General features: G+C 35.3%; 1 protein-coding gene across 1 annotated transcript in view; it reads right to left on the reverse strand.

Moving 5' to 3' along the window:
• The window catches only part of BMP5 (bone morphogenetic protein 5), a 180,357-nt gene that overhangs the window by 40,956 nt on the left and 114,522 nt on the right, over positions 1-24,879 (reverse strand). Inside the window, exon 3 of the mRNA XM_044004288.1 lies at positions 21,929-22,077. Within this exon, the coding sequence (XP_043860223.1) occupies positions 21,929-22,077 (149 nt within the window). The remainder of the gene's footprint in view (positions 1-21,928; positions 22,078-24,879) is intronic.

The raw sequence follows: 24,879 nt of genomic DNA on the forward strand, positions 1-24,879 counted from the left end.
TAATTAGAACTGTGTTCTAAGAATGACATGCTTGCAATAAAATGGAGAAATGTTTTGGGTTTGGTCAAAAGATAAGACCTGTCAAGAGAAGGAATTCAAGTGAGAAAGTGGCTTCATTCTGGGTATTTGTTGAGGAGTCAGACTTTAAACTTGTAACCAAAGGGCATCAAGGAGGGTACAGAGTGAGCCCATAAAAATGACATTTCCCCTTCCCTCCTCCCAAATCTTACATCTTTGTCATTTAAGAAACTAGACCAGTAACAAACAATGGTTCTATCCAAGAACTCTGAGAGGACAAACTATGTGCTGATGAATAGCAGTCTCATGACCTCTCCTGGATTGAGAGAAATGCAAATTTAACACTCCAAAAGGGCCTCCAAAGACAATCCAAGCACAGTTACAGCTCAGGGATTGTCATGGATACTTCAAGAAGGGAGAAAAATACTCTCCAATCAGTTGTAAATTACTCCTTTGTAATATATGACCTCTGAGTTTGAGCTCACTTTTACCTGAATTCTCTATTTACTTGTAGGAGTATGTTCCAGAATTTTGGAAGGATTTTTTGGAGGTACCAAATGTGTTTACTCAATTAACTTAATAAATATCCATTTTCAAAGGCTAATTAAGTATTTTTTATTATCAGTGGGTGGCAGAATGAGTAGGGGCTCATTAGTGACAGTATTACAAAAGAACTTCCAACTCATTAGGAATATTACTAGAATATTGGAGGGAGAAGTAGTCACATTCTGGGGGTGCAATCTTCTAGTGCAGGCATATTAGGCAAGCATCCTTTGAAGAGATCCTTTACATATAACCCATGAGACAAAGAAGTATTTTGTGGGCCACATAAAAAGGAAGTCCTAATTACTCAGTTGAATAAAACAAATGAGTAAAAATTAGATTGCTAGTGGTAGCAGTCTCATGACATCACCAGACCCAAGGTAAATGTGTATGAGCTGAAATACTCATTGTGTAAGCATATGCACATATATACATGATTCATGCTTACTCAATAATATATATATATATATATATATATATATATATATAAATAACTCAAGGAAAAATTAACAAAATATTGGTGTTGGAAGGGAACTCAAAGGTCATCTAGTACAATAATTATGTGAAAAGAAAATCTTCCTATAACATCCCAAACCCTATTTCATTTGCTCTAGTGATAGGTAAATTAATATTTTAGGAAGCCACTGTTAACGAATTTAGGACAAGACTCCAAATGAAAGGAATATTTTAGCAATAATTTCAAATATAACAACAGAAATGGGAATGGATTAGACAAGCATATTCTAAAAGTAGATGAAAACATATTAATTGGGTCAATTCTATCAAATATTAAAGAATAAATAACTTCTGTACTATATAAATTATTTGTCAAAATACAAAATATAAGCCTCTGACCAAACTCTTTTTTTTTAAAGTGAGGCAATTGGAGATAAGTGACTTGCCCAGGGTCACACAGCTAGTAAGTGTTAAGTGTCTGAGGCCGGATTTGAACTCAGGTACTCCTGACTCCAGGGCCGGTGCTTTATCCACTGCGCAACCTAACTGCCCCTGACCAAACTCTTTTGATAGAAAAAAAATAGGGAGAAATTAAAGAGAAGGAAAAAAAGCCTATAGATTAATTTCACTAATGAGTATTGTTGCAAAACAGTGAAAAATAGCAAAAAAATAGTCTTTTTAATGATCACGGTGAACTGGAGGAATTATATAACAGGAATGTGGAAAATAGTGCTGTAATCAGAAAAAAATAATGATTCTACCAAAAGATGCAGGAAAAAAGTCTGATGAACTATCTTAGGTAAAAAAACCCAAATCATAGAAATAAATATTCTCTTAATATAATAAAAAGTATCTATCTAAAAATAAGAATTAGCTAACCTCTCTCTCCTCTCACACTGCCACCACCTTGATGCAGAAGCTCATCACCTCAGACCTAGACTATTATAATTGCCTGCTGGTTGGTCTGCCTGCCTCAATTCTCTCCCCACTCCATTCCATCACTATTTAACTATCAAAGTCATCTTAAAGCACAGACTTAATGATTATGTCGCCTGGTACTCAATAAACTTTAGTATTTTCCTTCGGGATCAAATATTTAACATACAAAGCACTTCATAAACTTGCTCCTTTCTACTTGTCTCATCTTTTTTATACCTTATTTTGCACCCTGCTGTACCCCACTGTTTCAAATGATACAGTGACACTAGCCTTTAAACCAGATCATTCAACTCCTGACTAGATATTTTCCCTCGTGGCTCCCCAGACATAGAATATTCTCCTTTATTATCTCTTTTCCTGGATTCCTTTGCTTCCTTCACGTCCAAGCTAAAATCCCACCTTCTACAGGAAACCTCCCTGCTCTCTGTAGGTTATTTCCAATTTATCCTGTGTTAGCTTTTTTCTGCCTAATTGTTTTCATGTTGTCTCCACTCTTAGACTGTAAGGTCCTTGAGGGTAGAGATGATCTTTTGCCTTTCTTTGTTCCCCTTTGCTTAGTACAGAATGTGGCAAATTGTGGATATTTAATACATGTTTACTGACTGAATGACTGAATGATTACTTATAATGGTAAAGCACAAGAAACCATCATTTAAGACATCAGGGATAAAATAAGGATGTATTTATTTTACCATTATTATTTTAAATAGCTCTAGAAACTAGAACTATTTAACTAGAAATTGCTAAGGCAATTAAAGAAGTAAAGAAACAACTATAGAGGAAGCAAAAAATACCTTTATTTGCCAAGGATAAGATTAATTCATTAAAAAACAACCAAAGTACACTAATCCACTGTTGGTAGAGTTGTGAATGGATCCAACCATTCTAGAGAGCAATTTGGGACTATGCCCAAAGGGCTATAAAACTGTGCATACCTTTCCTGCCAGCAATATCACCGCTAGGTTTACACCCCAAAGACATCCCAAGAAAGAGAAAAGGATTCCATTGCGCGCACACACACACACACACACACACACACACACACACACACACAATATTTATAGCAGCTCTTTTTGTGGTGGTTAAGATTGGAAATCAAAGGAATGCCTGTAAAATGGGAATGGCCAAAAAAGCTGTGGTATATGATGGTGATGGAATATTATTGTGCTATAAGAAATGACAAACAGGATGATTTCAGAAAGGCCTGGAAAGACTTATATGAACTGATGTATAGTGAAGTGAGCAGAACCAAGAGAACATTGTACACAATGACAGCAATATTGTTTTATGAAGTACTGTGAATGACAACTATTCTCAGCAATATAATGATCCAAGACCATCCCAAAGGACTAATGATAAAGCATATTTTCTACCTCCGTAGAAGGAACTGATATTGATGGAACACAGACTAAAGCATTCTATTTTTCACTTTTTAATTTTTTCCTTTTATTCAAGTTTTCTTATACAAAATGACTAATATGGCAAAGTTTTACATAATTGTACATGTATAATCTATATCTGATTACTTATTGACTCAGGGAGAGGTAATATGAGGGAAGGAAGGAGGGATAGAATTTAGAACTCAAAACTTTAAATAAACGTATTTATTATCATTAAAATAGCCAAAGCAATAACTTAACTATTTTAAAATAAACTCATAAAATCATGAGTCTATGCATGTTAATAACAAAAGTCAGCTGGATGAAATAGGGAAAAAAAGTAACTCAAAATAATTATAAAATACACAAAAATCCAAGAATTAACATAATAATTCATACTCATAACTTAGAATTCTACAAATATTTGCCATTTCACCTAAGTAAAGGAATACTTAAATATTTGGAGAGATACTCAGCATTTACATTTGGCTTATAATAATATTAGAAAAATGATGAGTTAGGAGGTGGCTAGGTGGCGCAGTGGATAAAGCACTGGCCCTGGATTCAGGAGTTCCTGAGTTCAAATCCGGCCTCAGAAACTTGACACTTACTGGCTGTGTGACCCTGGGCAAGTCACTTAACCCTCATTGCCCCACAAAAACAAAAAGAAAAATGATGAGTTCTACATAAGTAATCTCTTAATTCACTGATACACTAAAATGCCAGGAGGCTACTTTTAGAATTTTTTTGTGTGTGGGGGGCAATGGGGGTTAAGTGACTTGCCCAGGGTCACACAGCTAGTAAGTGTCAAGTGTCTGAGGCCGGATTTGAACTCAGGTATTACTGAATCCAGGGACGGTGCTTTATCCACTGCGCCACATAGCTGCCGCCTACTTTTAGAATTTATATATACATATATATATATATATATATATATATATATATATATATATAAAACCATGTTCATCAGGCAGAACAATGATGAAAAATTTTTTTCTGGGAAATGATAAAAAATAATGGAAAAAGTAGGAATGACAAATAATCAGCAACACCAGATCTAAAATTACAAAACATTCATAATCAAAACTATCTGGGACTGGGTTAAAAATTCAAAATTTACAAATGAAATTGGCTAGACAATAAAACTCAGGAGAATGGGAAAGAAAATAACCTAAAGTGTGATAAATCTAAACATATAAAGGATATTACACAATAGACAAGTATTCACAGGGAATGAACAGGCAATTTCCAAAAGAAAAGCAAATTATCAAATACCACATTTTAAATACTCTAAATGAGTCCTAATAAAAATAGTGCACAGGAAATGCATTCAAATTTCCCCTCACATAAATCAGATAAGAAAAGAACCCAAAGCAAATTATTAATAATACATTAATGTAGATGTAGATGAATGAATAAATCAATAAATAAAAATCTGTAGATAAATGGAGTCATTAATTAATGTTAGAGGGACCATATGAAGAGAATGAAACATGTTCATAAAGTTATAGATTAGTCTAATGGTTCTGAAAAATAATTTAGAACTCTCCTAGAAAAAAAATAACTAAACTTATGATACTAATACTTGGCATATGTCCAAAGGGAAAGTTTACTCATGTCATATACACCTCTCTCTTTCTCTCTCTCTCTCTCTCTCTCTCTCTCTCTCTCTCTCTCTCTTCTCTGTCTGTCTGTCTCTTATTTGTACTTTTGTTTATAATTCTTTTCTATAAGGAAAAGTTCTATTATGCATTCAATAGGGAATCATGGAGAAGTCTCAGGAAACACAAAATACCATATGTTGACTGTCAGAACAGAATAAAGCAAGATTCCCTCATTCTGAGCAATATGGCATAACATCACTTAGTTGCTTTCCCCCCCACATCATAATGTTAAAGCATGTTGAACATGTAGTCCACTAAAACCTCCAGATCCATTTTTCTTCATGAAATGTACAATCTTACGTTTCCCATATTATATATGTGACTTTTTTAAAAAGTCATTTTTAACCTCAAATGGAAAATATTACATCTTTCTGGATTAAATATTGTTTTATTACTGTTAACACAATGCAATTGCCTGTCAAGATTTTTATATACTTATCATTTCATCTCCAAGTTTTATATATCATCCAGAAATTTAATGTATATACCATATATCCAAGTCTTTGATAAAAAATTCAATAGAACAAGAAAAGAACACATGGGAATTCTATTTTACCTCTTTGCAGATCAGTGTCAATCCCCTAATCAGCACACTTTGCCAGGTCTTTGAAATAGCTTCAAATCCAACTATGTTATCATTTACTATACATCTCTAAATCTTCTTTATTAATACACCATGAAAGATATTATCATCTGTATTGCTGAAATACAGTCAAGGTACTCCCATTAACATTCTTCTGTTTTACCAGTCTAGGAACTATTGAAAATGGCATCAACTCTTCTCTGGAATCATCTGTTCTTAATTAACCTGTATCAGTTTTGAAGGTTCACCAGTTCCCTTTATAAATGCCTATGAGTAATCTCTTTAATTATGTATTCTACAATTTACCAGGAAAGGAAGAAAAGATAATTAATTTATAGTTTTAAAAAGCTACTTCTTTTTATTTTGAAATTTGAGACTACAATTGCCTGTCTCTAGTCTCACACCACCTCTCCTCACCTCCATTTTTTTCAACAATCACCAATAGACTTAAAAATTGTACCTGTCAATTTCATTCCTGCCCTAGGATGTAGTTCATCTGTGTCTAGTGATGTGAATTCATTAAAGCTTTGTAAACTATTGTCATCTCTTTGCTGTCTTTGGTTTTCATATTCCTGCTAACAATCTTTGTTCTGTTCTGTCTGATAATTGTTGTGCTTAGTAGAGAAGGTAAAGGCCAAATAGTTAAATAGTTCTTTCTCCCTGTCATCTGTTATCATTCCATTGATACTACACAATACGCATATCCCTTTTTAAAATTTTTTCTTCTTATTGACACTGTGTTCATAGTTATCATGCATTTTAACTCATAGTAGGCTATTGAATACTTAATATATTACTACTAACATTGTATTACTCTTCATTCACATCATTTTTTTGTTTTGATTTTCTAGGTCTATTCTTTTAAAATTCTAAATTTTTCAATGAGTTCTTTATGCATCTACTTTACTTTCCTCCTTTTCTTCTTCATCAGAACAATTTATGTCATCAGAATTTTCTTCAATTCGACAAACAGCTCATCTCTCAGAATATCTCATCCTTTTTGAGACCTATCATTTTCCCTCTAGAGTTTTAGATAAATGCTTTCTAGTATACTTTCTCCTCCTCTCTCTGTATTTTCTCATGTGCAGATCACACTGACAATGTTGCTCCATCTCCCCCAAAAGTAAGGGTACATATAATATGAATAGTTTCAAAATGTAAGAGTCACATTAAAAATTTAATTCTAGCTAATATACAATTAAATCAATCATGTGTACAGTATGTATCCATATATATGCACATGTATAGATAATATAGATATACATACATATAATATATATGGTTCTAAATGGGTTAATAGATCTGTCTCCCTTTGTGTATCTATGTATCTGTCTTTTCTAAGCACATATGTTTGTGTATATATCTACCCATCTATATTCCTGTCTGTTTCTCTATCTATTCATTTATCACAGAGAGGAAATAACAAGAAATGTGACAGATGTTAAAACTCTTATGTTCTTTTATTTGAAACCAAGTGTTGCTACTATAAATTTAACTAAACGAAACCATTTGTCTTTTTAAACAAAATATCTAATCATTTTGAAGATGGCTTTATGCATGTATAGAAAGATTCATTATAGATAATTTAAAAGATGATCTCTAAACCCCAAGATGTTAAAAAAAGATTCACAGAAAAAAATGGGAGAAATGCAGCTTTAGGAACTTAAATAAATAATAATGAGAAACTGCAGTAAAAACAAAGGGAGAAAAAATGCCACCTTTGATCCCTGAATTTCTTCTGCTACTTATTAACACCATGTCAGCTGATGTTCAGATTAACTAGCATCATAGATCATCTGACCTCTGACATAGATTAAATAGTCATCTGACAAGACTGAAGTTTAATTTAGAGATTTTCCTGAGTTAAAATTGTCTTCTAAGACATGCTAGTGATAACTTTGCAATCAACTTCACCAGCTGCTTCCTTTTTCTTTTTTGAAATGGGCATCATTTTCCATATTCTGCAAATATAAGTGGTTACTAAATTGACAATTTTCAATGAATGCCAAAATGACATGTCAGTTTTTAGAAGAGACATTCAATATTTGGAGGAGAAAATGTCATCTCAAGGGACCATGAGAACTTACACATTGTTTTGACATAAAAGGTTAAATTCCATTTTCATTAGGAATTAGGAATAGATAAGCTTTACTTTGAAGGGAAAATATTTAATGAATTTCTCATCTCAGCCTTACTGTTTTGTACCTGTAGTCTTGGTCAAACCCCACTGAGTTTCTTATCTATATTCCTGACTCTTGCCATATTTTCGGTTTTCCTTCCGATAGGTCTGTGTCTTATCCACCTATGCTGCTTAAAGCATTGGAAACACACCCTTTTAATTTTAGAATCTTAGGAAGTAGTGATCATTGAAAGAACCAAGTGAAGGAAAAGAGATGTGTTGTTTACTATCTCCCTCATTCAGAATATAAAGGATACCATCACCTTGGGGAACTTCAGGTGAAGGAAAACCTTCCATCTCTATATTATGATTCATCTCTCAGTTAGCTGATAAGTCCTGGGCCAATTATGTGAAGAATATGGAGGTTAAGTGGCTTGCACAGAGCAAAAAATCTTGCAAGTGTCAGAGATGAAAGTTGAATCCAACTCTTACTGTCTAATAAGCCCAAGCATCTTTCCATTTAGAAAAGCTTCTAACTCTTGGCTACATGATTAATATCTATTTAAAAAAAAACCTCCTTGCTATCAACAATTTGGAATATGAGTATGATAATCTTCAATATCAATTTCCCTGAAATAGTCAATGGTTTCCAGGATGTCTCCAATTTAACTAAAGAAATATCTTGGCAGTTTCAAAAATGGGTTAAATTTAATTTAATTATGTATATATATATATATATATATATATATGTTAAAAAGTGGGTTTGAAAAAGAAGATAGGGCAGTAATGTGGAAAAGTAGCAGATTTTGGAGTTGACAGACCTGGGTTTGAATGATTAAGTATAATACACTTTTTAATGTTTTGGGGCTTCAACTTCCTTATTCATAAAATGAGGAAGTCAGACAAGATAACTGTCCTTCTTACTCTAAATAATATATTTATATTTATATATATATATGTGTGTGTGTGTGTGTATGCATATGTGTGTGTATATATATATATATATATACACATATATATACACATTATACACACACATTTGTGTGTGAGAGAGAAGACAAGAGAAGAGGGGATGGGAGGGAAGGGGAGGAGGGAGAGAGAAGCAAAAAAAGCAATCATAGGACCATAGATTTAGACCTAGGTGGGACCTTAGAGGCCTGGGTTCAGCTCCCTCATTTGACAGATGAAGAAACCTTGACACAGAGAGATAAAATTACTTGTTCCAAGGTCATATGTCTAGAAAGGGTCAGAGATGTAATTTGAACCCAACTCTTACTGACTCCAAGTCTAGTGCCCTCTTCATGACATCCTAATGTTGTATTATCAATCTGCCACCTTAATCCCTCAGTTGCCCCACATACTTACATCTTTTGGGGCACAAGGGAGAGTGGTCTAGAAATTATGATTATAAAAGTACTCAGTGATATCTATATGCAAATAACTTCAGTACATGATCGGAGACAAAAGAACACATTTATATTTTGCTTACAGGGAATATGGAAGAGTGAGTAACAAGAATCTTGCTAATTTCAGAAGAAAGACTTGTAAGGTTCTTCACTTGGCACAAAGCTGGGCTTTCCCCATCGCATGTCTTCGTTCACACTGATCCCTCTGCCTATGGCCGAATGCTCTCCCCTACTCTTCTCTGCCCATTGACATCTTACCATCTTTTCAAGAGCCAGATCAAATGCCTCTCCCTTTGTGAAGCCTTCTCTTTCATTCATTCAGAGTGATGTCCTTTTTCAGACATCAGAGGGCACTCTGAACCATCCTTTCACACTCATCCTTTCCTGTTTTTGTACTACAGTCTTGAGAATGTGTGTGGAATGGCAAGTACTGGATCATAATCTTCTTGGGGACAATAGCTATGATTTAATATTGAGGGAGATCCCTCACATGATGTTTTGCATGTAGTAAGTGCTTATTAACAGAGTGCTTAAAATTGGAAAAGCACTGTACATGTTATTTCATTTTATCCTCACAGAAAACCTAAAAAGTAGGTACTGTTATTAGCTCCTCCATTTTACCAAAAAAAGAAATCTGAGGTTGAGAAACTTGCCTACAATCATACATAGCTAGAAAGTGTTTACAGTGGGATTTAAACTCAGGTCTTCCTGATTCCAGGTACAATGCTCTTATTCACTGCACCAACTAGCAGACTCTACTTGTTGAATTAAATTCCAAAAAAATACTTCATAAAATAGTAGTTTAAAACCTGGAAGGAACCATATTAGCTAGTTAGTTCAAGAAGCTTCTTTTTCTTTAGTTCCTATAACTGAGGAAGAAACCAAAGTACAGAGAGATTGACTTGCCCTTGACTACACAAGTAGTTAAGCAGCAGAGCCAAGACTTTAAATCTGGCAAGTGGTCATACTACATAGGGAAGTGGCCTGACATCAGGAAGACCTGAGTTTGAATCTGATCATAGACAATTTATTGGTTGTGTGACCAAGGGCAAATCACTCAATCTCTCTAATAATATTAGTATATACCTCCTAAAATTTGCCATGGATATAAGGAGAAAATAGCAAGTGTTCCTAAAATCTTAGTGCAATCTTCAGCTATTAAGATTTAAAACTGCACTGAGACACTTAAGGAAACCAAGTATTTGTAAATAGTGTTGCAAATCTTAAAATTCTATGTAAATGTTAGCCATTATTATTATTATTAGCTATTATAAATCTTACTCTGGAATTTTCTCCATTATACCATGTTGCCCAGTGAGACTAATGAATCAGAAGGGAACTGAAAGATTATCTTTTCCAGTTCCTTAATTTTTTGAATGGAGAAAAAACCCTCAAAAACCCCACAAGGACAAGTGACTTGTCCAAAGATATACAAGTAGAAAAGAGTTGAGGTAGAATACAGGCCGAGCCCTTTCATCCCATAACCAGTTGGTTATATCTTTCTACTATATCACAATTATATCTACCATGAATCTTCCCCCAAAATAAAGTATAGATTCTCTTAACCCCACCATGACGATGGTCTTTCATATAAATGATTTTTCAAATGAAATAATGAACACAAAGTACCTTTCAGTATTTACAGCACTAAATAATTGTTAATTACACTATTTTTTGCTACAACTGCCACTACCACTACTATTACCTTGCTTTGAAAGATGAGACCTGCCTAAAGACTGTTGGGTGATCCAGTGAATAGAGCATTGGTCCTGGAATCAGGAAAATTTGAGTTCAAATTAAGCCTTAGATACTTACTACTTTTGTGATTCTGAACAAATAACTTAATCTCTGTCTTGCTCAGTTTCCTCAAAATGGGGATAAGAACACCTACCTTCCAGGTTTGTTGTGAGAATCAAATGAAGTAATATTTGTAAAGCACTTAGCACAGTGCCTGGCACATAGTAGGCACATGTGGGGACCAATCGGGGACCAATTTTTAATTGGGGAGTGTTAGCTAAGCACTTCGCTGCAATATTAGGGCAAGGAAGGAAACCAGCAGCCTCCCTCAAAACAGAACAGGATTTATTTTAACAAGAACGAACTTAAAAAAAAAACACAAACAGGATCAGCAGGATCAAGGGAAAGGAAATAAAATGGGGAAAGGGAAATTATACAACCTGAAAAATACCAGTGCCCAGGAATCAGCTGAGAATATAGAACAGAGCTCCTGTCGCCTTCTAGCTTCCAGCTAGAATGGTGACTTCTCCCCTTTCCCAGAAACCCCACACAGCCCCCAACCAATGGTCTGGCTGCTCTGACAGTCACATGACTGCCCTCACTAGGCTTCCAATCATTATAATTTTGCCAGGCCCATGTAGGCGTCAGCGAGTGGTGATGATGTGAGGTGCCACCACCATGGCAACAGCTACAACCAGAGGGTAGAACACCACGTGGTTTGTGGAGCCCCAGGCCAATGCACACCAAGGCATAAAAACCTCAAATAACAATTAATTCTTTACACACTTAAATGTTTCTTTCCTGAATGATGAAATGCCTTATAAAAAATTAATGTGTTTAATTTATTCATCATTTATAAAAATCATTTACATACTCTAGAAAAATAGAATAGGGAATATCTATTGAAATGATGGCAAATTCCAAAGGCAAGGAGAACAAATGTATCCAAAATACTCTTATTCTGTCTCATTCACAGCAGATGTAGGAGCCTGGAACTGCTGATTCACTTGGGTTATAATTTGAGAATGAGCTAACAGCCATAATCTTGGAATGTTTTTTCTTGCTGGTGTTCAAGTTCACCTGTGATGTGCTTCCAATCAAAGCATAAGAGCTCGTCAATTTCCCTGTCCACTTGGGGGAAATTTCTTGTCTATACTGGGAATTTTGTGGTTTTTGTTATGTGAACAGCACAACATAAATCAAGAAGATAGCTTTTGGTTCCCAAGACACATGGATTATCTTCTGCAGACAATCAGGGTGTCTTTAACACCCGGTTACATAAGCATTATAGCATTTCCATTATGCTGGTCACAGGAGAGCTATAGTAGCTTAACTCATATTTAGAATTATTTGGTTCCAAATCTGCTACTTCAGTCTCATCTCGATTTATTTTTATTTGACTCTTATAGCAAGAAAAAAAATGTACCATTTCCTATGCCCATAGAAGAGAACCTTAGAGGTAATTTAGTGCAACTCCGTCATTTTACAAATGACTAAATTGAGGCCTACACAAAGCAGGGAGTGTTCTGTCCATGCTCACGCAAGGAATAAATAGCAAAGTTGAGATTCAAACTTAGTCCTTCTGGCTCTAAATCCAGCACTCTTCCCCAAAAATAAGCTATAATAATATTCTAAAACACTTTGTAAACCTTAAAGTTTTATCACTTATTATTAATTTGTATATTACAACTAGTGGACCAGCTGTATACTCTCAATTTTCCTTACTGTCAATTTGTCAGGATCAAAAGTTGCTAAAGATTTGACAAGTCCAGATTCACTGGTAGGTAACCTGAGACAGAGACATAGAATTTAAAAAGTCGTCTGGTGGTCAGGATTATCCAGAATACTGTCAACAGGATGATTCTATAGTTAAATAAACCTGTTGATCACTGTGGGGTATCTTTCCATTGGACACAAAATTTCAAGACTCTACATTCAAGAAGTTCTTCCCAGGAGGATCCCTCTCCATTTGTCACGTTTTTTTGCCCCAAGAAATCTCCTGATACAGATAAACTAAGTATTTAGTACCATACACTCTCTCTGTTTGAAAAACTATACTTTTCTGCAAAGTCGATCATGAAGTATTTCTTGAATTCACAATTCCATCTGCTGGCTCTGTGCTTCCCTCATGCTATTCCCCTCTAGATAGAAATACACTACTAGGAGTATCAGTTGATAGAGCACTGAGCTCTGAGTTCAAATCTGGCCTCAAATACTTACTAGATGTGTGACCCTGGGCAAGTTACTTAATCCTGTTTGTTCCAGTTTTCTCATCTGTAAAATGACCTGGAGAAGGAAATGGCAAACCACTTCAATATCTTTGCCAAGGAAACCTCAAATGGGGTCATGAAGAGTGGGGCATAATTGAAACAATTGAACAAGTCTCTGTCTCCCCATTTCTTCAAGCCTTAGCAACAATGGCACCTTCTTGGAGAAACTTCCTCTGGACCCTCCCACTCATTTGCTAATCTTCTCTCCTTGGAATTTCCTTGTATGATGTTTGCCTGTGTATATGTTATATACTTCCACTAAAATGTAAACTCCAATAGGACAGGGGCTGTTTTATTTTTTATCATGGACATATAACCTTATACAGAATAAGTATTTAATAAACATTCATGAGACATAGCTTTAGAATGACTGTTTAAGGGACTTTATAAGCATCTAGTCCAAACCTTTCATTTTCCAGATAAGGAAACTGTGATATGTTGAGGCTAAGTGATTTGTCCAGGGTTACACAGTCTGCAAGTGTCTAAGGTAAGATATGACTGAGGTAAAATCTAGCATACTGTCCCCTACACTATGCTGTGTCTCTATTTGCTGAAGAAACTAGAATCGATCACACTGCTACTGTATTCATTACTGTTTATCTAGTGTACTGTACTATGAATTGTAAAAATGAAAACTAGAACTAACACACTCATACACACCCTTTCTTGGTGTTTTCAACCTAGATCTAATCACGTAAAGCAGGGTGGTATCGTGGAAAGGTCCCTGGCTTTGGCAACAAAGGATGAAGTTCATATCCTAGGTCTAACATTTACTATCCTTGGGACCTTGGGTAATTTTTTTAACTTCTCTGGCTTCAGTTTCCTTATCTATATAATCAGAGTACTGGACATGATGACTTCTGGTGTCTCTTCCAGCTCTAGATCCAAAGATCTAAGTAAATAAGAATTGTTCTATCATCATCCAATCTAGTATTCTTTCTATAAGAGCAGTCCCATGACTGAATGCACCCAAAATAATGTTGATTTTGTATTTGACCTCTATAGCAAGGACCATTGAAGACAGGCTACGAACATGGGCCAATAAGCCATGAAATAAACTTATTTATATTTCCTACATCATACATCAGGTAAAGGCCCCCACAAATTTCCTATTTCCTATTTAAATAGTTTCCTTATAATATTCTTTTTGAACTAAATGCTATCGCCCCAACACTTAGCAGAGTGCCTTACACATAGTAGGTATTTCATGAATGCTTACTGAATTTAATTCAATTTTAGTATTAGAGATTAAGTTGACAGTTTAATATGCCAAGCATGATTTGATCTATCCTTCCTGATTTTGCGCATATTGATCATAATCGGTCTCAGTCTTCTCTCCCAACTAAAGACTACTAAAATGGTGCTCTAGTCTATTAATTTAAATAAAATATCAAACATTGTTTTTATTCCAAATCAAAAGCAAAGAGAAAGTTTTGTAAATAGCCATCTTTACTTTTAAATATCAATAAGATCTGGAAAGATAAGCTCCATTTAATTCAATGCTTTAAAAATCCTGAATGTGTTTTTCTTGGCTATGGGAAAACATGTTATATTAAGAGGAGAGCTCATTCAACTCTGAGGATTTGTCTTTTGAACTGAATTTTTGCCTTGACTGAATCTTGGTCAATCCAGTGTTGGAAAAAATATATCACTTCCTGGTTCAAAGAAAAATGGCTTTTAGAGACTTATAAAAAGACTCATAATGTTTCTTGGACATCAAACAATACACTGACAAAACAACATTTTGATGACTTGAATACAAATGAATCAGAAACATACGGATTGAATTTTCCTTGACGTATACGCGGGTTTGAACAGAAAGGAAGAAAAAAAAATCATTGGCAAAACTAACAATGAGTTTTGCCAAACCCAAAATGTCTGAAAATACAATTTTTCAAGACATTCTGATGATCCTCAAATACCACTTGGTTCTTCCATCTAATTTATACTATAAACCCAAGTTTGAAAAAATAGAAATAGTTTCCTGGGATGATTTTAAAACTATATCAAGCATCAAACAATAGCAACTTATAGTATCTGAAGAACTCCCTGGTCTTAAAATAAAAGCTGTAATGAAATTCATGCTATGAAACTATCTTCTTATCTGAACACATGTATAAGAATATGTAAGGGTGAGGGAGATCTTTGTAATTATGTTATTTTCAATGAAAACATTAATAAGACTAAGAATCTATCAACTAGATTTAATGAAATGTTCAAAGCTAGGTAATTGATAATCATTTCAAATGATCCACCCATAAAATAAATCCAAGATGACAAAAGACTTATCAAAATATTTCCTTATAATATTTTTTCATGAAAAGAATAATTATCCACCTATAATTTCATTTGTCAATGTGAAATATAACTTCTATCTTTAAAAAAAACCTTCAAGGACTTTGGGAACTAATTTTTCAGCAGTGACAACAATCTTGCATTTTGATACTTTACCTTTGAAAAGCAAAAGGTTTTTTTTTTTGTTGTTGTTGTTCACTTTAGTGAGTAAAGCATATGGAAACTGGCAAGTTATTGATATAACATGAAAAACAAGTCAGAAGAGACTAACTTCAAGTGAACTCTGCCAAATCTTCTCCCATTCAGTTGTCAAATCTGTAAGAATAGTATTTCACAAGCTGACATTTCCCCCACATCTCTGAGGAATTATAGTGCTACTTTTATTTTCAACAACCTTTCAATTTCCAAAATGTTGATTTTGCAAATGTATTTCCAGGTTTCTCAGCTGTGTTCCTTTGCAGGAGTTGGATACATTTAAGTTTAATGTACTTTATTGGTTCTCTCATTGACCATGTTTGACACCATCTCTGTCTGTAATGCACTCGTATGCTGGTTCTGCCTCTTAGAGTCTCTTGTTTACTTCAGAATTCTTCTCAATGGTGTGATATACCTACCTTTCATTCATATAGGAATTTAATTCATGGGACACTTTTCTTCCTTTTTGGTCTCTTGTAGTATAACTTCAGCCAAAGAAAGGAGTTTTATAATCCATCCTCTACATTCATACATTTATATAAAACCTTTTCTCATCCTTCCTGATGTTAGTATTTTCTCCCATAAATTCATTTTTGTGTGCAAGTACATGTATGTATATATATATATATATATATATGTTATATGCATAAACATATATTTTACTTATATATGTACAATTGGTATCACTTAATAGAATATAAACTCCTTGAGGTCAGGAACTGTGTTATGTTCTTCCTTATACTCCCAGTGCCTAACCTGGTGCTTGGCACATTTTAAGTACTTATTACATATTTGTTTATTGATTGACAGCACTCGTGGTGTGGTTTGCTCTAAACTCTCTCTCCCAGATTAAAATGAAATAGTTTCATTGATCATAGGATATAGAACTAAGAGGAATCTTATATTATATCTAGTCACAAAGTGTTAGAATTGAAATGGACCTCTGAGACAATGCAGTTGTGATCCTTCATTCTACAGATAGGAAAAATGAAGGACAAAGTAAAGTAACTTGCCCATAGTTGCATAGCTAATTAAAGACAGAGTTTAAGATTGAACACAAAATTCCAGACTCCCTAAGCAGTGTCTTTACACTTTTCTTACTTTATAAATGAGAGAACTGAGGACCATGGAAGTTAAGTCCAGCATCCCACAGGTAGTATATAGCAAAAAGAAAGAAAAGAAAAGAAAAACAAAAAAGAAAGAAAAGAAAAAAAGGAAAGGAAAGGAAAGAAAAAAGAAAAGAAAAAAAATGAAACAAGATGGAAACATATTCTATTACTACAAATCTAAAACTTTCTCCACAGTGCCACTCTTGCCTTAAATCCACATAATGACAATTTCTGAGATTACTGTTAGATGTTCAATTATAGTTTGTACCAGGTGGTTCTAAACTGAAGAGTAATTCTGACAATTAACATCCATTGAGGCTAATCAATGTAGTGGCACGTTTGGATCTCATAAAAGCAACATACATAGTTCTTCTGTGACAAGGTTTGGACATAAGAATAAACTACAACTTAATTTGTTATTGCTTTCATTTCACAGGAATGTGAGTTACAAAAAAGTGATAATTACCACTGGGATGACAGCAGTGGGAGGTAATCTTGACAGATAACCAAAAATCACTAATGGACACCTATTTTTCCCTATGACAGCTCAGCTCATAATTTTCCTAGACCCTTAGAACTGAAAGATTCATTAAAGATCATCTACTCCAACATTCTCATTTCACAAATGTGATTTTAATTTATTCTTCATATAGATAGAACAGTGTATTATGGGAGAGGGAAGGGTGATGGTAGGTGAGTATGAGTATATATTTTTGGTTGTTGAGGGGGGTGCCATAAGGACATATTTTTTCCTTTGTGGTAGAGAACTCCACTCATGTGGAGTGTCAACTCATCTATAACATAACGGTTAAGAGTTGCTAGACTTTAGATGTAAGCAACATGTTTATGTTTGCATGTTATGTGTCAGAGACTAGGAATTACAAACAGAAAAATTTTGACTTTATGCAAAGAAATCTTCTCTTCCCTGACTGTAGAAGGGATTTTTATTCATAGATGGTTTGGACTAAAGGATGCCCAGAATCCCTTTTTGCATACTCTGGGATTCTAACCCAAGGATTTTTCGATTCTAAGGCTGTTCTCTATCAGCTGCACCTTCAATCTCTCTATATTTGGGTATAGCAAGGACCAAAATTATAAGTCCACTGGTTGATACAAACAAAAACAAAATTGCTGTACATGGACCTAAAGGACTCAGATCAAATCCTGACTCCATAGCTTGCTGTCTGTATGACCTTGGGCAATTAATATAATCTTTGTAGGCCATGGTTTCTTTCCTTGCAAAATGAGATTATTTGATTAAACAGCCTTGGTGATTCCTTCCAGCTCTAAAGCTTATGAGTTCCTTGAGGGCAGGGACTGTCTTTTGCCCTTCTTTGTATTCCCTGTGCTTAGATAGTGCCTGGCATAGTAAGTGCTTGGCAAATGCTTATTGATCAAGTAAACCTTTAATTCTTATTTGGGAGGGGGTAGGACAATGAGGGTTAAGTGACTTGCCCAGGGTCACACAGCTAGTAAGTGTCAAATGTCTGAGGCTGGATTTGAACTCAGGTCCTCCTGAATCCAGGGCCAGTGCTCTATCCACTGTGCCACCTAGCTGCCCCTGAGTAAACCTGTAATTCTGGCAACAATAAAGTCATCCTCATTCCATTTCAAAGAAAGAATAGACTCAAAAGTTGAATAGAACAAAATAAAATGAAAGAATTTAGTTACTCATATATAAAATTGATGACCAGGTGATAATTGGACTCTGGAAAGAATGATCAGCCAATCTGCTCTCATTGTTATAGGGCCTTTCATCATGGGATCCTTTTCTTCTTGTTGATTCTAATGCAGTATAACAAGAAACAGGTGCCAATTGGTTCAGTGGATAGAGCACCGGCCCTGGATTCGGGAGGACTTGAGTTCAAATCTGGCTTCGGACACTTGACACTTACTAGCTGTGTGACCCTGGTTAAGTCACTTAACCCTAATCCCCCACCCCCCCCCAAAAAAAAAAGAATTCATCATCAGGAGCTCTAGGGTGACATCTGTGAATCAGGGCTCACCAAGACCTTATTACAAATAGCAGAAACTAAGGTCATTTTGGAGCAATGACAGCACTATGATGAAACAAGCAGCATCAGTGATGGATTTCCTGCTAGTGAATTGCACTGTGTGGTTATACAATTTCACACAGACTGGATCATATATAACACTCTGAGTTTTGCATATGCTAAAACTAAAGGCCATTAGAGTAAGTCATTTGTCCAAGGTCATATCTAATTTGGTGGCTCAATGTCTAAGTATTTGCCAGCCTCCATGGTGTGGGCAGTAGCTGAGCAAGGTATAATAGCTATGTCATGTGGCATGGGGAGCAACTGAGAAGAGGATCCTACAGACAAGTGACCATGACATTAGCAGTAGTGAAACAAGGATTATTTTTTGCTTGTTTTTGTGTTGCGGGGGGGGGGGGGGAGTTGTTTTATTTTTTGCAGGGCAATGGGGGTTAAGTGACTTGCCCAAAGTCACATAACTAGTGTCAAGTGTCTGAGGCCAGATTTGAACTCAGGTTCTCCTGAATCTAGAGCCAGTACTTTATCCACTGTGCCACCTAGCTGCCCCCAAAACAAGGATTATTGACAGCCATATGACTGTTCTTTTCATTAATATATATATATATATATAAGATTGGTGGGGAAGAATAGCTAAGGAGGCGAATTTTGATGCCTAAGATTGCAGAAGTATAAAAGGGAAAATGGGGAAAATCTCTCTTTAGTACAAGCAACACCAAAAGGAAGAGTAAATAGAAGGAAAGCAGAAGCTATCAATAAAAGTTCTGAAAAAGCAATGAGGACCCGAAAAAGATCAAAGCAGAGAATAGTGCCAGGAAAAAAAAAAGAAACATGAAAAATGAAAATAAATTGATGATAGTGAAAGAGAATTGAATGAAAAGAAGAGGAAATGTAGATGTTTAAAACTTTCAATCTCTGGGAAAGAAATGGTCTGGCAGTAGTTTCTTGAGTACCTGGAAAGAGACTTCAGACTCATCCTTACTGGGGGTAGGTGGGGAGAAAAGGGAAAACAAAGGGGAAAATAGTGGTAATTTAATTTATCTTTCCTGAGTCACATCCAAGGGGAGAAACATATAACCACAATGCTGATTTCACAATCACATTTCTGAACATCAACATAGAGCAATTTTAAATTCTAGGTATTATTGGAGATTCTTTATACGTATGCTATTTTCAGTATAAATTCATAAGCCCCTGAAATATGGCTATCCCTAACAGTAATCTCAAAGCCATAATTTTCAGATATCCTATAATTCAAAACAATTTCAAATGCTTATAGGGAATACAACAATTCTGTATGTTCAGAGAAAAAAAAAAGAACTTACTGAACACTCTGCACTCACAAATGGAGTTTGAATCTTTGTGTAAAGCACTTTTTGGCAAAGGTGATCTGTCAAGTTCTGGAATAGGCAAAGCCTTTTCTGGAAATGCTTTATGATAATATACAGTGTCTAAATGCTAAAACCATACACGCTAACTCACTTCATTCTGTCCTTTGCTGAATTCTTTAAGCTATTTCTACTTATAAGCTTCTGATATAGTTTTGTCCTAGGGAACATGTTATGGGACAATGCTATTTTTTTTTTTTTTAGTGAGGCAATTGGGGTTAAGTGACTTGCCCAGGGTCACACAGCTAGTAAGTGTTAAGTGTCTGAGGCCGGATTTGAACTCAGGTACTCCTGACTCCAGGGCCGGTGCTCTATCCACTGCGCCACCTAGCCGCCCCAGGACAATGCTATTTTAAAAAAAGATATTATAATGAGGTCTTTTGCTTCCACTTATAAACCATACTGGAAGGGTTCCAAGACAGATCTACAATTTATATCACTCAACAGTATCATAGATTTAGAGCTGTAAGGAATCTTTGTGATAATCTAATACACTTTTGTCTTAGTACAGATGAAGAAACTAGGATACACAGAGGTTAAGTGGTTTTTTTTTTTTTTTGAGATTTCAACTAGGAAAACTGGCATTGAAGCAGTCAATTAATATTTAGGGTTAGGGTTAGCATTAGGGTTAGGGTTAGGGTTAGGGTTAGATTCCCAAATTCAGTATTCTTTTCAGTACACCTATCCTCTAGCTGACATCTATTTACATGGTGCTTTTAACTTACAAATTGCTTTGTGTGTATGATTTCATTTCACCCTTACATTAATCCTCTAACTAGGTACTAGCCTCATTTTACAGATGGGGAAACTGAGCAAAAATAGATTGTGCCTATAGTCACAGAATTAGTGCAATGTTGATTTTAAGAGTCAATCCCTGATTTAGCTGATTCAAGTTTAACACACCTCCCTATAACAGTCATTACCAGAAAGCAAAATGAGGAAAACCTAACATCAATAAAACAAAACCAAAAACAATCCCAAGCATTTGTTAACTCCCCCTTACCTGGAGTTTTGCTTGGTGCTATGGAATTAAGAAGATGCTTACATACCATTGGAAAAGATTCTAAAGAGATAATTCTTAACATTGGGGTCTTGTGAAATTAATTTATTTTAAAAATATTTTAATTAAACATTTAGGTTATTATATTTCTATATTATTGTTTTTTATTATATGTACTTTATTTATTCATTTAAAAATATGTTTCTGAGGAGTCCAAAAGCTTCACTAGACTGCTGAACGGGTCCATTTCACACACACACAAAAATAATTCTCAATGCCTTTTATTCTATTGTACTAAGCACAATTTTGAGCCAAAATAAGCCCATTATAACAAAATATTTATGTTTAAAATATAATAATATACAATTACTTTTCCTAGTTTACCAGTGGATAGTAAATTAGGAGCATGAAAAAGTAACATACTGGACTGCTTTCTTCTTTCAAGTTGCCTACTCTCTCACTCTCTGCCTCTCAACCAGGAAAAGCCATTGAAAGGCTGCATCCTCACAGTTCAAATGAAATGAGAGTTGAGTGAGCTTCATCCCAGCCCTTCTCACTGGATGGGGCCATGCTAAAGGACCTTTTTTTTTTTTTTTTTGCAGGGCAATGGGGGTTAAGTGACTTGCCCAAGGTCACACAGCTAGTAAGTGTCAAGTGTCTGAGGCCGGATTTGAACTCAGGTACTCCTGAATCCAGGGCCGGTGCTTTATCCACTGCGCCACCTAGCCACCCTGCTAAAGGACCTTTAAGATGCTTGCTCTAAATGTTGATGACAGGGCAAACGCAATAAGCAACATGTGACTCTCACAGCTTACCATCCCCTGTTTCTGCGCAGAGCTGCAAGCCCAGATTGTTCTGTGGATTAATCACCCAGTGATTGCTGGTCACAGTGATATCAAAGACCAGCCAACCCACATAGAGAGCTGGGACCATTCTCGCATCTAACAGCAACAGGTCTGCATCCCTAATGAGAAAAAGAAGAAGGGAGAGAGGGGAATGTGGAAAGTTAAAGGTTTCAATAAAGCTCATCATTTCCTATATTTAAGTGAAAACATTTTAAAAGGAGCTCCTTAAAATAACACAAATAATTAAAGGAACAAAGGGCACCGTTGACTATGGGGATAAGTAATGAGATACAGAGCCTTTTTAAAATTTTGGTTTCCAACCTAAATCTGGTCCAGATTAGTAATCTCTGAAAGTCATTGCCATCTTCCTGCTCCTCACTGGTGAATGAGGATTGTCTCAGTGGTCTTAGTTTATTCCTTCTTAAGCACAGGGTCCTAGATCTAGAGCCAGAATAGATCCTAGACCTCATCAAGTCCTACCTCTTTATTTTATAGAAGTGGAAACTGAAGCTGTGGAGAGTGAAAGTGGCTAATCTAAGATCACACAGGGCACAAGTAACAGACAAGAGCTATGTATTGTAACCTCAAATCCAAGGTTGTGTTTATTGTATCACACTGAATTAGAGGGAGGAGAGAGGTCCCTTCAACTACCTCTTACCTTTCCTGGCAGTTTCACGAGCAAAGGAAAGGTCTGAATAGACCTGGAAATGAAACAAGTGATTTGTGATTTGTGTAGCTCTTGATGGTGCTTGGAATGTTGGTGGGGTATTTTCAATGACTAACTTGTTAATGGGGAAGGAAAAGGAAAGAGCAATTATTAAACTCCTACTGTGTGCTAGACATTGTGCTAAATGTTAAATAAATTATCTCATTTGGTAATGCATTGTTTTACACTGAATGATTCATTTGGGTAATTTTCAAGGAAAAGGGATCTTCATTAGATGCAGCATGTAAAGAAAAGGAAAGCAAATAAAGAAATCTTAGCTCCACTCCTGACTGCATTTACATCATCATAATGGCTCATAACAGTACAGTTTCCAAAGTATGCTCTTCACAGAAACCCCAATGAGTAATGTAAAGCAAGTATTATGATCCTCATTTTACTGATGAGAATCCTGAGAATTGAAATGACTTGCCTAAGTTACATGCTGGGGTATGCTGGAACCAGCTATGATTGGCAAAGTTTCTGTGTGAGCACTTACATATCAGAAATCATCAAATATTACACATCAGGGCTTTGTTGTTTTAAATAATTGTCCAGACTTAAGGTAGCAATAAATGACATGTTAATAAGACAGTTTAAACTTGCTATATACATTGTGTGCAAAAAAGTATATGTTTTCCTCCCAGAGAGTTGATTGTTACACCCTCCTGATCACATGGACAGTAAAGTGTATTTTCTGATATTTGAGATTTGGCATTTTGGATTTGGGCTCAGGTCTTTTGTTTTCAAGTGTTGTGTAGGTCTTTTTTGGAGGCAACTTGTTATATTTGACAGAGAGCAGATAATACAGTCAAGAAGACTTCTCCAAGCACTACCTTCAACAAATAATAACTGTGCGACATAACAAACCTCTAAGACCATAAATTGCATATAAGATACATATAAGCATCAACAGAGGGAGTTGCCTCTATGCAATCAAAGATCTAGTCCCTCCTTCCCTTTCAGGCCTTCTTCTAACTCATGGAGACAGAATTCTTTTTTGCATAGCGGCCCATTGCCTCAAATTCCTGTAGGAAAGAAGTCATATGATCTGTATACTATATATGATACAAATACCCTCCATTATACTAAAAATTCAATATTTTATAATAGATATATGGATGATGATTTTTCTATTATGGTAATGATAAAGGAATTGGGAAAGTGGCACCTGCAGAAAAATGACAGCAACACTTTTTTTTGGAAAGGCAATGAGGGTTAAGTGACTTGCCCAGGGTCACACAGCTAGTAAGTATCAAGTGTTTGAGGCTGGCTTTGAACTCTGGTCCTCCTGAATCCAGGGCCAGTGCTTTATCCACTGCGCCACCTAGCTGTCCCGCAACACATTTTTTTTAAGAAGCACGTGTACGTATGTGTTTGTGTGTGTAATTTTAAGGCAGTTAAAAAAACCTGCTGTATATGTATTCAATTTCTGCATTTTTGTCTTTATTTCTATGTACTTAAAGACATGTTTTATTGACTGTCTATCCCTAATAACCAACTTCTCCCCTTCCCTAGCAACAAATATGCATAGTCCAGCAAAACAAATCAACATATTGGACATGTCTGAAAATTCACTTTACCTCTCTAGTACATCTCAATTCTGTAAAGAAGTCAGAATAGATTGTATGAGTGAATGAATGAATGAATTAATGAATGAATGCATGAACAACAAAAAATGTATTGATTATATATAAAGCACAATGCTAAATACTAGTGATACAAGGAGAATACACACCCCACTTCCATAGTGCTGATCTTCATGGGCAAACAATACATGGAAGAGATTTTAGCTTCAGGCCATTATAAGTAACATTTTGAGGTGGTTTGATTAGAATTCTGAGATTGTTTAAAGGGTGTTTTCCTTCAGAGAATTGTTATTGCCATTGCCTAAAATGTTTTCCTGGTTTTGTTCATTTCACTTGGCCTCCATTTTTTATGTCTTCTAGTATTTCTTAGTGTCATATTCATCATTTTTTGTGGCCCACTACCACCATATAACAAAATTTGTTCAGTCCATCCCTAATTAATGAACTCTTATTTTATTTCCAGATCTTTGCTACCATAAAATATAGCCTCTTTTAAGAAAATAGAAAAGAAAATTTAGAGAGGACAATATGGCTTCTTTCAATTATTTGAATGAAAAGGAAATAAATTTGTTATTTGGCTTAATAGGGCAAACTAGGGCAATAAGCACAAGTTGCCAAGAGAAAAAAAA

Source organism: Dromiciops gliroides, chromosome 4 (genome assembly GCF_019393635.1).
Source record: "Dromiciops gliroides isolate mDroGli1 chromosome 4, mDroGli1.pri, whole genome shotgun sequence".
In the NCBI taxonomy this organism is placed as follows: domain Eukaryota; kingdom Metazoa; phylum Chordata; class Mammalia; order Microbiotheria; family Microbiotheriidae; genus Dromiciops; species Dromiciops gliroides.